This window comes from Chiloscyllium plagiosum, unplaced genomic scaffold (genome assembly GCF_037043375.1).
Source record: "Chiloscyllium plagiosum isolate Xiang-an unplaced genomic scaffold, Cpla_swu_hap1 HiC_scaffold_23, whole genome shotgun sequence".
Classification (NCBI taxonomy): Eukaryota; Metazoa; Chordata; class Chondrichthyes; order Orectolobiformes; family Hemiscylliidae; genus Chiloscyllium; species Chiloscyllium plagiosum.
In genome coordinates this window covers 23,170,919-23,188,030 of record NW_028270161.1, presented here as the reverse complement: position 1 = coordinate 23,188,030, position 17,112 = coordinate 23,170,919, and the positions used below count along the sequence as shown (strand labels likewise).

Below are 17,112 nucleotides of genomic sequence, written 5' to 3'. Positions count from 1 at the left end.
ATCATTTGTAGAAGTGACAAACAAAAATGGCCGCAGTCCCGATCCCTGTGGCACACCGCTGGTCACAGGCCTCCAGTCTGATAAACAACCCTCCACCAGCCCCCTCTGTCTCCCACCAGCAGACTTTCATTGCTAAATGCTGGTGTTCCAAGCAATGCAGCTCTGTGCTTCCTGCAATCAGAAAGGTGCCCAGACGATCAAGGGGTTGATAATGTTGGATGTCCATGCCCATGGACGGGGGGGGGGGGGAGCTGCACGTGGTTACTGGCCATGGGATGTGCCCAGAGATGCCGTTTGGTGCTGACTCCCATGGATGTTCCTGGCAGCTTAGTGACAATTTGAAGGCACTGGGTACCTGCTCTGACAGTCTGCCCAACTGCTGCTCTCTCTCTGGGCTCCATATCCACCTATGGTATACTCTTCTCCCTACCTTATCTTGAACACATATACCAACCCTTTCCCAGCTACAACCAGTTCTGAGGAAGGGTGACCGGACCCGAAAGGTGAACTCTGATTTCTCTCCACAGATGCTGCCAGACCTGCGGAGCTTTTCCAGCAATTTCTGATTCTGGAATCATCAGGGCGATTTCAGGTAGAGCAAGGACATTGAGTACATGGGGGGGGGGGGGGGGAACTGAAGCTCCTCGCAATTCACCCGGGAGCCGAGCCGAAACCATGCCTTTTTCATACTTCGCATTGTTAGCTAAGAAATTGATCAGGTTTGGTCATCAATCTTTACACAGGGGTTGCTGGGAGACCGTGCTGACAATAGCCATTTCTCCCCCCAGCCCCGGGCCGACCATCATTGATCTCTGGGAGCCGGAGGCAAGAGACGTTCAAATCTTTGACCAGGACAAAATGTGGGTATAGAAACCGCTGCCTCTCAGTGGGCACCTTCCCAGGACAGAGACGGAACCAGTCTCTGGATAATAAGCATTCCACCCCTTTCCAGTGGAGTGCGAGCTCCCTGTGTAAGTGGAGACGCTGAAGGAACTCTACCACAAAGGATGCTCCGGCTCTTTCACCGTCTTGTCACACTTCCGTGTTCTCTGATTGATCACACTCCTGAGTATTACTTGATGTTGTTACTTGTAGAAAGGGCCAGGCAATAAGCCACTCTGTCCTCCTGTGCAAGGTGCTGAGTTGGGGTTGAGGATGGTATCAGATTTCATCCCCTCACCTGTCATTAGCCATTACCTGGACCCAGGGTTCTCTCCAAACGGGGGAACCCACCGCTGCACATATTAATGCACCTCAGATCCTTCCTCCTATTATTTCCAGTGAACGCTTGTGCTGAGCTAGGACGGACCGTATGGCTGTTTGCTCAAGTTCTGACCAAGGCTCAGTCCGTAGTCTTATTTCCTCACCTTCCCAACAGTGTTAGGTGATGAAAACCTTTCAATAAAACAAAGAATTGGGGATGCTGGAGATCTGAAACAGAAGCAGAAATTGCTAGAGAAACTCAACAGGTCTGGCAGCATCTGTGGAGAGAAAGCAGGGTTTAACCAGTGTCCCTTCCTCAGAGCATTTGTCAGCACATGCATCTCAAATCCCAGAGTGGAGCTGGGAATACACATAAGGTAGACAGGCAGGAGGCTGGGGGAACACGGGCAGCATCAGGATGTGGAGAAGTCGATGTTTCAGGTGTAACCCTTCTTCAGGACTGGGGTGGGTGTAAGGGGAGCTGCAGATAAAGGGCGTGCAGAGGGGGCAGGACAGGGTGGGGCAAAATGCTGGAGGGCTGAGGAGGTCACGGCATTGTAGCAGCGAGAAAGGGACTCAAAGTGCACGTCTGAGGGTACCCGCAAGGGGCTCGGATTAATGCCCGAATTAGAAAGCATCACTAAACATTTTCATAATTATTTCCAAGTGTGAACTCAATTCTAATCCCTGTGCCCTGTTTTCAAATTCATGCAGTAAGATAGATCCATTCGCCTAGCATGCCGGCTGACCCTTGGGTTGGAACATGGAGGCCTCACAGGCCGAGATTGGCAGTTGCAGCTATGTACAACAGTCCAGGTCCCAAATACTTGTTGAGAGGACAAACAGGTCAGTACTGCGTGCATTAGTGTGAGATTATTGTGACTGGGACAAAAGCTCAGACCATGACAAATGACTTCCTTCTGCCCAATCAGAATGTCATTTCACAATGATGTGCAGAAACTCCTCTGCTGTCTTCATATTCAGACACTCCATTTCCTACCCCCTCCACGCTCTGCATACTATCAGAGAAGGGGAGCTCTCTCCTCAGACCTCGTTCCATGGGCTAGAATTATTCAGGCAGCTGCACAAAGACCTGAGAGTCCCAAGGAGTAAACATGATTCCAATGTGTCTGTGTATTCCATGTGGGTTCCTGTTCCACTAGATACATCACATGCCACCCTTGAATGTTTAACCAATCTTACCAAAGAGAATCTGATAATTCACAGAGTAACATTCAAACTGAGCAAAGATCTGGAAACGAGGAGACATGGCCTGGGGAATTTGTTCTGGGGCCAAAAGAGATACTGTTTCTCCAAGAGAGATAGCAGCTTGTTTGGTGAGAAATGCAAAGCTGTATCAATGTGCCTCCTGAGAGAGCCACTGGTGACACAGACATCCCAGAGCACGGATGAAGTGAACACAGAAACTGCTGGAGAAACTTAGCTGGTCTGGCAACATCTGTGGATAGTGAAACAGAGTTCATGTTTCAAGTCTGATATAACTTCTTCAGAACTGAAGGATATACATTCAGAATATTTATAAAAATATACTTTTGACAGAGGTGGAGAAGGGGCAAAGGGAAGGGTAGAGTCCAGTGCAAAAGACAAAGGGGTTATTAATGGTGGAAAAAGAGATGTAAGGTGGGTGTACATTAAGGTGTGAAAGAGACAGAATGGGTCTTTATTACTAAGAGCACAGTAAACAAGACACACATTACAGATGGTCATTGGGTGGGTGTGGTGATGTGTGGAGAATGTAAGACAAATGGAATGTAATGCAATTAGTTTCTGAAGTTCTGGGGTTCAGTAATGTGACCTCGAGGCTGTGAAGTGCCCAAGTGGAAAATTCCCTTCACTGTTACCCTGCCTCTGTCAAAAGTATAAAAAGTAGACATTCTCCAATATCTTTCAATTCTGAAGAAGAGTGATTACAGACTTGAAAATTAAAATATTTCTCTAACATTTCAATGACTCTATGACTGAAACCCAAGACACACCTTTCAAATGAAGCAGTCATTTACCTGCACTTCATATCTAGTCTACAGTATTCGCTGCTCACAATGTGGTCTCCTCCAAACGAGAGTCAAAATGCAGACTGAGTATCTGCTTTGCAGGCCACCTATGTTCTGCCTGCAAAAAACAGGCTGAGTTTTCAATTGCCTGCCATTTCAACACACCATTGCATTTCCTGGCCAATATCTGTCTCTTGCTTGCTGGAGTACTCCAGCAAAGCTCAGAGTAAGCTGGAAGAACAACACCGCATTTTCTGCTTGGGAATCCTGCAGCCTTCTGGATTCAACATCGAGTTCAATGATTTTAGGGTCTGAGTACCTTTTCCTATGCCCTAACCCCAAAACCCAAGTACCAGGCCTTGCCAGCACATGAGCACACAAACAAACCTATATCAGCCACTAATGGTCCCCATCAGCAGCTTTTCATTGTCCCAGGCTGACTTTTACCCATTCCTTTGTCCGTCCAACAGTTGTTCTCTCTCTCTGGGCTCCATCTCCAGCTCTCATTTGCTCCTTCCCCCTTCCCTCACCCTTTCTCTAACATTTGTATCAACCTATTCCTAGCCACAATCAATTCTGGAGAAGGGTCATTGGACCTGAAACATTAACTCTGATTTCTCTCCACAGACGCTGTCAGACCCGCTAAGAGTTTCCAGCATTTTCTGTGTTGGTTTCAGATTTCCAGCATCTGTAGCATTTTGCTTATATTAGAGCACAAAGATATCTCCTCACACAAACCTATTTTCTTCACACTTTTGACGATAATTCTGATAAATATGACTTTGAGCAGCTGACTTCAATGACTATCGGCGAGACTGTCAAATATCTAGTTTAATTTAGTTCACATAATTTAATCATTATGGTAAAAGCAAAATTTCTGAGCAACTATGACCCTCTGTTAATGAATGAAGAGTTCAATTGCTTCATAAACAATTGGTAAATTCAACATCATACATCATCTCCAGTTGGCTATTGACAGTCAAACTGAAATACTGATGCTGGTAAAGAAATTATACAAATCCAGCATAGATGTCTTGGTATGCCCCGATGGTGGGTGATGTTCCACTATTTGTTGCAGTTCCAGAAGGCCAACCCCAAATCACTAAGCTTCTGGATAAAGAGGGATGAAATGGCCCTCTAGGTTCTCAGTAATTCCTCCAAACTCCGTGTTATGGAATCCATAGAATCCCTACAGTGTGGAAACAGGCCCTTCGGCCCAACAAGTCCATACCAATCCTCCAAAGAGTATCCTGCCCGCCCCATTCCCCCATTTACTCATTAACTCCAATCCACACATCCCTGAACACTATGGCAATTTAGCATGGTCAATTCACCTAACCTGGATTGTGAGAGGAAACCAGAGCACCCCGAGGAAACCCATACAGACATGGGGAGAATTAACAAACTCCATGCATACAGTCGCCTGAGGCTGGAATCGAACCTGGGTCCTTGCGCTGTGCGGCAGCAGTGCTAACCACTTCTGAGTCCATGTGTGGATATGGCTGGAGAAACCAGAAACAAATGCTTAGACAAAATGCTCTGGTTCCCCTTCTTTAATCACCTGTCCCCTCACAACATGGTTAATTTTGTCCTCCCATGTGGAACCCCGTCTCCCTAATCCAAATGAATTTATGTATTTAAATGAGCCAATTTAAACAGGCTGTCTTGAGATAACAAGGAACAAGCTTATTAGGTATTACTTAAAAATGAGAGAATTTATCATCAAAATACGATTCCAGCTGGTTAGAAAAAGAGATCTGTAGCTCAGCCTTTGAATTGTTCATGAACAGTGGAGGGTTGAACATTGTTTCAGTGGATATTTACCAGTACCATGGACAGTTGGAGTCAGTTCCGTCGGCCTCTGTCCAGACAGCACTTAAATTACCAACTTTGAAAAACACGAATTGGAATTACAAGTTATAATGTCCACAGTACTTCAGCTTTCTGACCTCTGATCATGTCAGTATTCAAGTCAGTCCTTGAGTGGAGAAACATACCTTCTGAAGGAATGGAAAGTAGTCGAATACAAAACCACCCATACCAAAACTAAGCTTCCAATTGCAAAAAAAGTGGAAGTTGTACTGAATTGGAAGCTGTAATAGACATGAGAAATAAAATCAAAATAAAATAGCAGAAAGCTAAATCTCAGTTCAACAAGATTATCCAACTATTGGCAGCGTTATTGGAAAGTGTGATGAATCCCTCTTTATGAAAGCATTTTTTTTGTTGTGCTGTAAAGCAATGTTCTGTGAAAATGGCAAAATCGTAACTTTCAGAGGTATAGAGTTGCAAGAGTAGTTAGGTGGCAGCATTGTTCTGAAGTGGAATCTATTGCAATGCTTGTAACAGGACATTCAGGAAGGTTCTGATTCAGCAAAAAGTAATTGTAGCAATGCAAATAGTCAGAGGAAGAGACAGACACACAGTCAGACTATATTTCAGGATGGCAGTGATTAGAAGTACTGGGAAGAAAGTTGAATTGAGGAGAAAGTGAGGACTGCAGATGCTGGAGATCAGAGTCGAGAGCGGGGTGCTGGAAAAGCACAGCAGATCAGGCAGCATCCAAGGAGCAGGAGAATCGATGTTTCGGGCATGAGCCCTTCTTGAGGAGCCCAGAGCAGTTGGATGATCAGCCATTATCATATTGAGTGGTGGAGCATCTAAAGGTCGGAGCTGAGATTCACAAAAAGTCATGCAGAGCTGAGAATGTGGGAAGTCATTTGCTTTCTGTTGGGGGATGCCCAAAGGCCTCAGAAGAAGCTTGTGGGCCTTAATCCTTCAGTACTGCTGTGAGACTGGTGTGCTGAAAAGCCATAATCACAACTTCCTTGATGCAACTGAGCAAGCTTCAAACTTGGGGAAGCCTCAGGGTTTTGCTGAAGCTAGCTGGCAGTGAGAAGCTGGTGCTGTGCCTGTGAATACATATGGCGGTGCCATTTTAGAATCATGGGGAGGGTAGGTCCAAGAAAATCGGGGGGTGAGGTGTACCAGATGGTTGCCTCTTGACAGGGAACTTCAAGGTTAAATCAGCAAAAACTTAAGAATTATGATCCTTGTGAAATTTAATGAGTTGATGTCCTGAGGGAAACTGATGTAAATTACATGGGATCTGTCTGATCACATTTGCAAACTGATGTGCACTGTGGGATGTTTGATCACAGTACAGTTAACTACATGTAAACCTGGGTGTTCACTGTAAGGTCTACATTTATTATAGATCTTTTGACTGTTCTAACTTGTATAATAGAGTCTCGCTTTTTATTCAGGATGGTGAAATCTTGTAAGCTTATTCTTTTAGCATACTCCCAGGAACCCACCTTTTGTCTCCTTTAAAGATAATGGTTACTGTTCCCCAGCCAGATCATATCGTAATGTGGTCATCTCATCCAGGATCATAACAGAAAGTTGGTACTTATGGGTTGGGGTCATAACAAGGTTCAGTCAGGATACAAACCTTCAATTCTCTCAAAGATTCAGACCAAGTGACAACTTGGTATCTGAGTAGTGATGTTGTCATCTCGATTGTATCTAGTGGAAATGAACAACCAGTTATCGCTATCACAAGCTCATCCTTACAATAGAAATTTCAGGTGGCTGACAATGAAGGTTGAACTCAGCATCTATGCAAACTATAAATCAACCCAGAAGCCAGCAACAGCCTAACAATGGAAATGGAAGAATAACAGGTATAGCAGGTATAGCAACAACCACAAATGACATGGGAACAACATCTCCAATTGTACAAGTTTGGAGTGGCACAGTGACTCAGTGGTTAGCACTGCTGCCTCACAGCGCCAGGGAACTGAGTTTAGTTCCAGCCTCGGGCAACTGTCTTTCTGGAGTTTGCATATTCTCCCCATGTCTGCACAGGTTTCCTATGACAGTCCAAAAATGTGCAGGTTAGGGTGGATTGATCATGCTATATTGCCCATAGTGTTCATGGATATGTAGGTTAGGTGCATTAGTCAGGGGAAATATAAAATAATAGGGTGGGGAATGGGTCTGGGTGGGTTACTCTTTAGAGGGTCGATGTGGACTTGTTGGGCCAATGGCCTGTTTCCACACTATAGGGCTTCTATGATTCTATTCTATGAATTCCTAATACAGCTGTGTGACCAGGTTGTTCCTGTTAAATGATCTCAGATGTCCTTCCTCTTCCCAGCAGCACTGGGAATTTCTTCAACTCTTAATGGTATAAATTCCGACCAGCGTTAGGAATGTCATTGTAACAGAATCAACATATCACATGACCAAAGTCAATGACAATTCCACTATAGCAGGCTGTTCTATTGTTAAAATCAGTTGTTCTTTGCAACCAATCAAACCCAGTGTAGAAGGGCTGGACCCTGGAAGATCAGATGGCAATTGGAATGTCACTGCTTGCATATTCAGTTTCTCTGGGCTAGAGGGATACAAAACCACCAGCTATTGCTACACGATGAGACTGAAGTTTCAAGATCATGCAACGCAGTCTCAAAGCTCCTGACATTTCTTATTGGCCCTTTCTCCAGGTTTCTGGGATCATGATGTCACAACGAACAGAGCACCTGCTTATTCCATGGCCAAGCGGCATCCAGGACTGAAGGATAGTGGTACACCTGCACCAAGAACACTGCCAGAAAAGATGACTCACCATGGGAAGGACAGTGTTCCCGCCTGGACAATGGCTCACCGACACAAAGACTACGACCCTGGTAGAACCCCAGGACCAGGTCAGTGCTGAATGGCCAAGGACTGTGCAGTACTGAAATAAAGAGAAAAAGGGGAATTAGCAAATTAACTCACTTGTGTATCGCTAATCTAGTTCACATCCCCAGCTTTGTTTGCCCTATGCATGCTTCAAAGCTGTAAACAACTGAAATTACACTCCAAAGCATTTCTCACCCTCCCTCCCATTCAAGATGCTCCTTAAAACATACCTCTTTGACTAATCCTGTCATTACATCTGTTTATAAGGTCCGGCCTCAAGTTCAGTTTGAAACTAATTCCTATGAAACACTTGTGGATAAGTCATCATGTTAAAGGTGCTAGATAAATGCAAATTGTTCAGTTTTGTTGTTGGATGCTTCTGATTTTGAAAGTTATATAATGGTGGCTGCTTTGGGCTGTCTGTTAATTAATTGTCATGAGTCAAACTTCCATGTGTTTTAGCTATTGCAGTTTCTAGCTATCTTCCCTCAGATATTCTAGCCATTCTCCTTAGCATGAGCATTTAAGGTGTACTGCCTCAGTGTAATGAAGAAGTTCAATATTGAATGTAATGTCTTTCAGCTAAAATGTGGAACTCACGATTGCTTCCGCATGCTCAAACAGGAATGCTAAAGATCGAATGAAAATATCCAAATGAAGAAGAACGTTTGACAAAAATGTGATCACTTCTCCCACTGCTGCTTGTGTGATCTTTCTTTGCACAAAGTGATAGTTCCATTTGCTTGAGAATTTGCATAGCTTTCCTTTCTATCCAATTGGTATGAGTAAATGTTTCATGAATTATAAGGTGTCCTCATTGAAAGGCAGAGGTGTATTCCTAAAAATCACAACTTTATGCGAAGCTAAAACCAGAGTTTGTTTTCTGAGGACACTTTCAGCCTGGAAAAGCTATTGTGAAAACTGAAATACGGTGTTAGATAGGTCATTGCACCTCTTGTATTTTACACACGTGCATTTGTAGCTGAAATAATTTGCAAAACAAAACAATTAAAGACTTCTAATGAAGGGTCACTCGATCTGAAACTTTAACTCGGATTTCTCTCCCAAGATGCTGCCAGACTTAGAGTCATAGGGTCATAGAGTCATAGAGATGTACAGCATGGAAACAGACCCATCGGTCCAATCCGTCCATGCCGACCAGATATCCCAACCCAATCTAGTCCCACCTGCCAGCACCCGGCCCATATCCCCCAAACCCTTCCTCTTCATATACCCATCCAAATGCCTCTTAAATGTTGCAATTGTACCAGCCTCCACCACTTCCTCTGGCAGCTCATTCCATACATGTACCACCCTCTGTGAGATAGGCAATAAATGCTGGCTTTGCTCGCAATGCGCTCATCCTAAAAAGGAACAAAACTAAGAATAATTAAAAATAAAAGCAGACCAGATTACCGTACGGCATGGGTCAGTGGGAAATGCCCCATTTGAGGGTAGTGGACAAGAAGAGGCATCAATGAGATTTTGGTTACTTCCTCAAAAAACCCAATCAAGTTTGTGAGATACAATTTCCCACACACCAAGCCATGTTGGTAATGCCTAATCTGCCTTTGTCTCTCCAAATATATGTAAATCTTGTCTCTCAGAATCCCCTCCCAGAACTTACCCACCGCTGATGTCAGGCACACCAGTCTATAGTTCCCTGGCTTTACCTTGCAGCCTTTTTTGAATGAAGGCCCGTTAGTCAACCTCCAGTCTTCTAACATCTCACCCGTGGCCCTAGATGATACACATCTCTGCTAGGGGCCGTGAAATTTCTTTCTTAGCTTCACACAATATCCTGGGATACACCTGATCAGATCCCAGGGATTTATCTACCTTTTTTGGGGCAGGGTTTTGCAGCAGGAGCAGGAGTAGTGAGAGTGAAGACCAAGGGGCTGCTGGGAAGGTAAATTAATCTGTTAATAAATTACCTGGTGAATTGGCGGACTGCATACTGTGCAGGTGTAGACATGGGACTGCTGAGTAAGGAAGGTAATATTTTTGGGCAGTTGCTTTACCTGAAACACTACTTAGCATGTGTCTCTCCCCACCCCCCCCCCCCCCCCCCCCCCCATCCTCCTTCTCATACCAAAACAAAGTTTTATTGCGCCAATTCGGTTAGATTACTAGTTTTCTTCAATAGTCTCTTTGGGAATTGAGAACAGTGGGAATGGACGGTCAGGCAGGTGAATGCTCCTCCTGTAGAATGTGGGAGGTAAGGGTCACCATTAGTGGCCCAACTGACTTCATCTGTGGGAAGTGCACCCAACCCCAGCTCCTTGGAAACCGCAGTAGGGAACGGGAACTGGAGCTGGAACTGGATGAACTTCGGATGATTCGGGAGGCAGAAGCGGTAATTGAGAGGAGTTACAGGGAGGTAGTCTCACCTCAGGTAGAGGAAAAAGACAGATGGCTTACAGTCAGGGGATGGGAAGGGTACAGGCAGACAGTGCAGGGATCTCCTGTGGCCATTCCCCACAGGAATAAGTATGCAGTCTTGGATACTTTTGGGGGATGGGGAGGGAGCGGAGTGACCAACTGGGGAAAGCTATAGTGTCTGACATGAGCCTGGCTCTGTGGCTCAGAAGGGAAGGGGGGAGAATGGAAAAGCGCTAGTGTTGGGAGACTCAATAGTTAGAGGAATGGACAGAAGGTTCTGTCATCGTGAACGGTTCTCCCGGAAGGTATGTTGCCTCCCAGGTGCCAGAGTCAGGATTGTCGCTGATCGAGTCTACAAGATTCTGAAGGGGGAGGGTGAGCAGCCAGAAGTCATGGTGCACACCAATGACATAGCTAGGAAAGGGGATGAGGATCTAAAAAATGATTTCAGGAAGTTAGGTTGGAAGCTAAAAAGCAGGACAGGCAAAGTAATAATCTCAGGACCACTACTGGTGCCACGTGCTAGTGAGGAGAAGAACAGGAAGTAAGTAAGTGCAGCTAAACACATGGCCACAGGGCTAGCGTAGGAGGGAGGGCTTCAGATACGTAGATGATTGGGTACCTTCTAGAGAAGGTGGGACCGGTGCATGAAGGATGGGTTGCACTTAAACTGCAGGAGCACCAATGTCCTGGACAGGAGATTTGCTGGAGTACTTCAGAAAGGTTTAAACTACTTTGGCAGGGGGATGGGAAACAGAGCTACAGATCAGAGGAGAGGGTAGTTGTTGAACAGGCAGAAATAAAATGCAGAGAGTCTGTCAGGAAGGATACACAGTTGATAAGGCAAAGGGATAGGTTAAAGTGTGTCTGTTTCAATGCAAGGACTGTCAGGAATAAGAGTGATGAACTTGAGAGTATGGTTCAGTACTTGGAACTATGATGTTGTGGCTTTAATGGAGACATGGATTTCACAGGGGAAGGAATGGTTGCTGGATGTTCCAGGGTTTAGATCTGTTAAAAAGAACAGGGGGGGGGCTAAAAGAGGAGGGGGAGTAGCATTGTTAATTAGAGAGTGCATCACAGCTGCAGAAAAGAAGGTTGTTGAGGAGAGTTTGTCGACTGGGGGGGGGGGTCAGTATGGGTGGAAGTAAGTAACAGGCAAGGATCAGTCACTTTATTGGGTGTTTTCTATAGACCCTCCAATAGTAGCAGAGAGATGGAAGAACATATTGGACAGCAAATTTTGGAAAGGTGCAGATATAACAGACTTGTTGTTATGGGTGACTTCAACTTCCCCAATATTGATTGGAATCTCCTTAGTGCAGATGGTCTGGATGGAGCCAATTTTATCAAGTGTGTCCAGGAGGGATTCCTGACTCAATATGTATATAGGCCGACTAGGGGGGAGGCCATATTGAATTTGGTGCTAGGCAATGAGCAAGGCCAGGTGTCACATCTCTTGGTGGGAGAGCATTTCAGTGACAGAGACCACAGTTACCTCACCTTTACCATAGCCATGGAGAGGGATAGGAGCAGACAATATGAGAAGGTATTTAACTGGGGGAGGCGAAATCATGCTGCTATTAAACAGGAGCTGTGAAGTATAAATTGGGAACAATTATTCTATGGGAAATGCACAACAGAAATGTGGAGCCTGTTTAAGGGCCACTTATTGCAAGTGTTGGATAACTTTGTCCCACTGAGACAGGCAAGGAATAGTAAGGTGAAGGAGACTTAGATGACAAGAGCAGAGGAGCTTTTCGTCAAAAGGAAGAAGGAAGCTTACTTAAGGTTGAGGAAGCAAAGATCTGGCACAGCTTTAGAGGATTACAGGGTAGCGAGAAAAGAACTCAAAGATGGACTGAGGAGAGCTAGGAGGGGACACGAAAAAGCCTTAGCGGGAAGGATTAGGGAAAACCCAGAAGCATTCTACACGTATGTGAGGAATAAAAGAATGATCAGAGAGAGGGTAAGGGCGATCAGGGATAGTGGAAGGAACTTGCGCTTGGAGTCTGAAGAGGTAGGGGAAGTCCTAAATGACTTTTTTGCATCAGTTTTCACTCAAGAGAGGGACCTTGTTGATAGTGAGAACACCGTGGACCAGGTTAATAGGCTTGAACAGATTGATATTGAGGAAGTGGATGTGCTGGAAATTCTGGGAAGCATCAAGATAGATAAGTCCCCAGGGCTGGACCAAATATATCCAAGGTTAGTACGGGAAGCAAGGAATGAGATTGCTGCACCTCTGGCGATGATCTTTGCATCCTCACTCTCCATGGGAGTAGTATCAGCTCATTGGAGGGAAGTGAATGTTGTTCCTCTGTTCAAAAAAGGGAATAGGGAAATCCCTGGGAATTACAGACCTGCCAGCCTTAAGTCTGTTGTAAACAAGGTACTGGAAAGGATTCTGATAGATAGGATTTATGAGTATTTGGAAAAACAGTTTGATTAAAGATAGTCAGCATGGCTTGGCGAGGGACAGATCGGGCTTATGCCCGAAACGTCGATTCTCCTGCTCCTTGGATGCTGCCTGACCTGCTGCGCTTTTCCAGCAACACATTTTCAGAGGGACAGATCATGCCTCACAGACCTTATTGAATTCTTTGAGGATGTGATGAGACAAGTTGACAAAGGTTGAGCAGTGGGTGTGGTGCATATGGATTTCAGTCAGGCATTTGATAAGGTTCCCCATGGTAGGCTCATTCAGAAAGTTAGAAGGTATGGGATACAGGGAAATTTGGCTGTCTGGATACAGAATTGGCTGGCCAAAAGAAGACATCAAGTGGTAATGGATGGAAAGTATTCCACCTGGAGGTCGGTGACAGTGGTGTCCCACAGGGACCTGTTCTTGAGCCTCTGCTCGTTTTAATTTTTATAAATGACTTGGATGAAGAAGTGGAAGGGTGGGTTAGTCAGTTTGCTGATCACACAAAGGTCAGTGGTGTTGTAGGTAGTGGGGAGGGCTATTGCAGGCTACAACAGGACATTGACAAGATGCAGAACTGGGCTGAGAAATGGCAGATGGAGTTGAATCTGAATAAATGTGAAGTGATTCATTTTGGAATGTTGAATTTAAATGCTGAATACAGGGTTAAAGACAGGAATCTTGGCATTGTGCAGGAACAGCGGGATCTTAGTGTCCATGTACATAAATCCCTCAACATTGCCACCCAAGTCGATAGGGTTGTTAAGAAGGTATTTTAGCTTTCATTAACATGGGGATTGAGTTTAAGAGCTGTGAGGTTTTGCTGTAGTTCTATAAAATCCTGATTAGACCACATTTGGAATGTTGTGTCCAGTTCTGGTTGTCTCATTATAGGAAGACTGTAGATGCTTTAAAGAGGGTACAGAGGAGATTTACCAGGAGGCTTCCTGGATTGGAGGGCATGTCTTATGAAGAGGGGTTGAGTGAGGTAGGGCTTACTATACTGGAGAGAAGAAGTAAGAGAGGTGACTTGATCGAGGTGTACAAGGCAATGAGAGACATAGATAGAGTAGATCGCCAGAGACTTCTCCCCAGGGCAGAAATGGCTGTCATGAGGGGGTCATAAGGTGATTGGAGGAAGGTATAGGGGAGATGTCAGAGGTAGGTACTTTATAAAGAGAGTGGTGGGTGTGTGGAATGCACTGCCAGCAGTGGGAGTATAGTCAGAGACATGAGGGACATTTAAGCAACTGCTGGACAAGCACAGGGACAGCAGTAAATTGAGGGATGTGTAGGTGTTGCTGATCTTAGGTTAAGATAAAAGCTCGGCACAACATCGTGGGCTGAAGGGCCTATACTATGCTGTACTGTTCTATGTTCTATGTTTATACATATTATCACCTTCAGTACATCCTCTACAGTTGTATGAACATTATTTGAGATATCACTATTTATTTATTAAGTTCCTTAGCATCAATGTCTTTCTCCACAGTAGATGCTGACTCAAAATATTTATTTCGTACCTCACCCATTTCCTCTGGTTCCACACATAGGTAGCTTCATTGATTTTTAAGAGGTCCTATTCTTTCCCTAGACACTGCTTTGCCCTTAATTCACTTGTAGAATCTCTTTGGATTCTCCTTAATCTTATCTGCCAAAGCTATCTCCTCTCCTTTTTGCCCTCCTGACTTCCCTCTTAAGGGTACTCCTAATGCTCGTATACTCCGCAAGGGATTCACTTGATCCCAACTGCCAGTCCTGATCGTTGCCTCTTCTTTTTCTTGTCCAGAGCTTCACTATCTCTTGCCATCTAGTGTTCTCTACTCCAGCCAGCCTTACCCTTCACACTAACAGGAACATACTGTCTCTGAACTCTCATTATTTCACTTTTGAAAGCCTCCCACTTGCCAGACATCTCTCTCCCTGCGAACAGTCTCCCCCACCCCAATCAACTTTTGAAACCTCAGTGCAATACTGTCAAAATTGGCTTTGCCCCAATTTACAACTTTAATTTTCATACAAGGCTTGTCTTTTCCATAACTAGTTTAAAACTAATAGAAGTTTAGTCATTGCTCCGAAAGTGCTAGCTCTGTTTATTCGAAATATCAATGTTTTAATCTCAAAAAACTAAGTATAATATTAACTTTGCAGTTATACATTAGAAGAAAATAATTCAACTTGCAGAACATCAGAAACATTTCCTTGACATGCTGCAAATTGAGTTTTCACACGTTCCACACGACCACTGACCCCCAGAATTGTCAGTGTCCAGCCCACCAACCCAAGGTGTGCAGCTCACCCTCCCCAGATATCAGCTACCTCCCAGCAACTCATTCCCCACCTCAGTCTGCAGCTCCCCCTCAACTCCCAGGCGTGTAGCCCTCCCCCCAACCCCAGTCTGCAGCTCTCGACCCCTCCACCCCCCAACAACTCCCCCTGCACCCTCTCACATCCACACCTTCCTTCTCAAAGGGAAAACAAAGGTTAGTTTTATGGATCTGCTCACAATTGTCAGCCATTTCTGCTGCCTGTCTCACAGTCACTGTCCTCTGGTCTTCAACATGGGTTCTAATTTCTGAAGGTAATGAGTTTTTTTAACATCTTCTGAGAGAATAATCTCTCTGAGCTTCAAATGAGATAATTACTCCTCGTGCCTATACTCACTGGTTAAAATCAATTTGCCTTTACTCTTTCCAATTCAGGATAGGGATGGCTAGTCTGTCACCTTAAAATGCAAAACCTTTGCCAGTAAGCATCAAACCAAACTCATATACACCCAGAAAAGCCATTTTTGCAGTGTACTTTAAGCTGGTATTCTTTTCCTTGGTATTTCTCGTTCACTTACCTCTCCGATTCAGGTTCTCAAATCTCTCTTTATCATTCTCCTCTCTCTTTCTCTTTCATCTCCAATTCAGTTCCAATGCCCTTTCTCTTTAACTGCCTCATCTCTTTTATGGCCAAACTATTTTAATGACCTCCATTACTCATTGTTTGGCGTATCTGTTCTGTTTTGTATTTCCAGCAATTCCAACTGTTGTGGTGATATTTGAACTGTACAGGAAATTGCACCTTTAAATCATTTACCAGTTGGAGCATGTTGCTCTCAAAATTTGACGAACCAGTTAAGTACACTTAGATAGTGGCTTGAGTTAATATTTCCATTTGGAAAATGTTGAAAGTTTTCACTCACAGAGAATGAGAGTGTTAGGGAAAGAGAGCAATATCACCTGCTGGTAAGGTTTTTGGAGCTCTGAGCCCATACTACGCTCTCTTCTGATCTTTTAGATTAGATTACTTACAGTGTGGAAACAGGCCCTTCAGCCCAACAAGTCCACACCGACCCGCCGAAGCGCAACCCACCCATACCCCTACATGTACCCCTTTTTACCTAACACTACGGGCAATTTAGCATGGCCAATTCACCTGACCTGCACATCTTTGGACTGTGGGAGGAAACCGGAGCACCCGGAGGAAACCCACACAGACACGGGGAGAATGTGCAAACTCCACACAGTCAGTCGCCTGAGTCGGGAATTGAACCCGGGTCTCTGGCGCTGTGAGGCAGCAGTGCTAACCACTGTGCCACCGTGCCGCCCACTAATCAACCTGTTCAGATATGTTATTACACATCTCTGGAAGCAGCTGGGATTTGAACCACCGTCTACCTTACTCAAAGGTAAGGACACTATCACTGCACCACAAGAGCCCCTCCTCTCAGCTCTGTGATAACCTTCAACTAATCCACAAGCTGTTGCTTGGCAGTTGGGTTTTTTCTCAAAGATATCTGTTGCCAATGTTTCTCACACAATGATCTCGATTCAGCCAAAGGACACCGCTCTGCCCCGATCAGTTGGTGCATTATACCCAATTCCAGGCACCACACTTTAGGAAGGGGATGACAGTTCTTGAGAGAATGACATTGATGGGGGGGTGGGGAGACGACAGTCATGGCTGACATTAACTGTTTTCCCCTGTGGTGTGCTTAATCAGGCTGCAAGCATGGTGAGCAGAGCCTCCGTCATCTTCTCACCACTTTCCCAGTGTAATCCATAATGGGAAAGCCCAGGGCCAGCTCCCCACTCCATTTCAGGCTTCATCTTATCTGTGCTGGTCAGAACCTGTGCTGCATTTCTTAGAGCTACTGAGAAGGTGGTGAGACATGGCTGTCTCCCATTCTATTTCTTGCCCCTCCTCTCTCCAAATTGGGAAAGACGTGCCGCGTCTGGAAGCGATCTAGATGAGCTGCCAAGCTCTTTCCTTTCTCTGCAAAACACCTGCACTCCCACAGGGGAATGAATATTGGGCCTGACTCATGATCCCTTCTTCCGAGGTGGGAAGGTGGGAGGTGATGGTGGAGTGGGGGGGAACAGGAGGATCGCTGCAAATAATAACCCACGGGAG

The 17,112-nt window shown here is 45.0% G+C and overlaps 2 protein-coding genes across 3 annotated transcripts in view; one reads left to right on the top strand and one right to left on the bottom strand.

The window, feature by feature from the left end:
- tymp (thymidine phosphorylase) overlaps nucleotides 1-17,112 on the bottom strand; it is an 86,031-nt gene that overhangs the window by 62,633 nt on the left and 6,286 nt on the right. For both annotated transcript variants that reach the window (XM_087999461.1, XM_087999459.1), the window contains exon 2: nucleotides 7,849-7,959. The gene's annotated coding sequence lies outside the window, so the exon portion shown is untranslated. The remainder of the gene's footprint in view (nucleotides 1-7,848; nucleotides 7,960-17,112) is intronic.
- Nucleotides 1,941-17,112, top strand: part of cimap1b (ciliary microtubule associated protein 1B) — a 129,280-nt gene continuing 114,108 nt past the window's right edge. Inside the window, exons 1-2 of the mRNA XM_087999463.1 lie at nucleotides 1,941-2,049; nucleotides 7,727-7,927. Of these exons, the coding sequence (XP_087855589.1) occupies nucleotides 1,941-2,049; nucleotides 7,727-7,927 (310 nt within the window). The remainder of the gene's footprint in view (nucleotides 2,050-7,726; nucleotides 7,928-17,112) is intronic.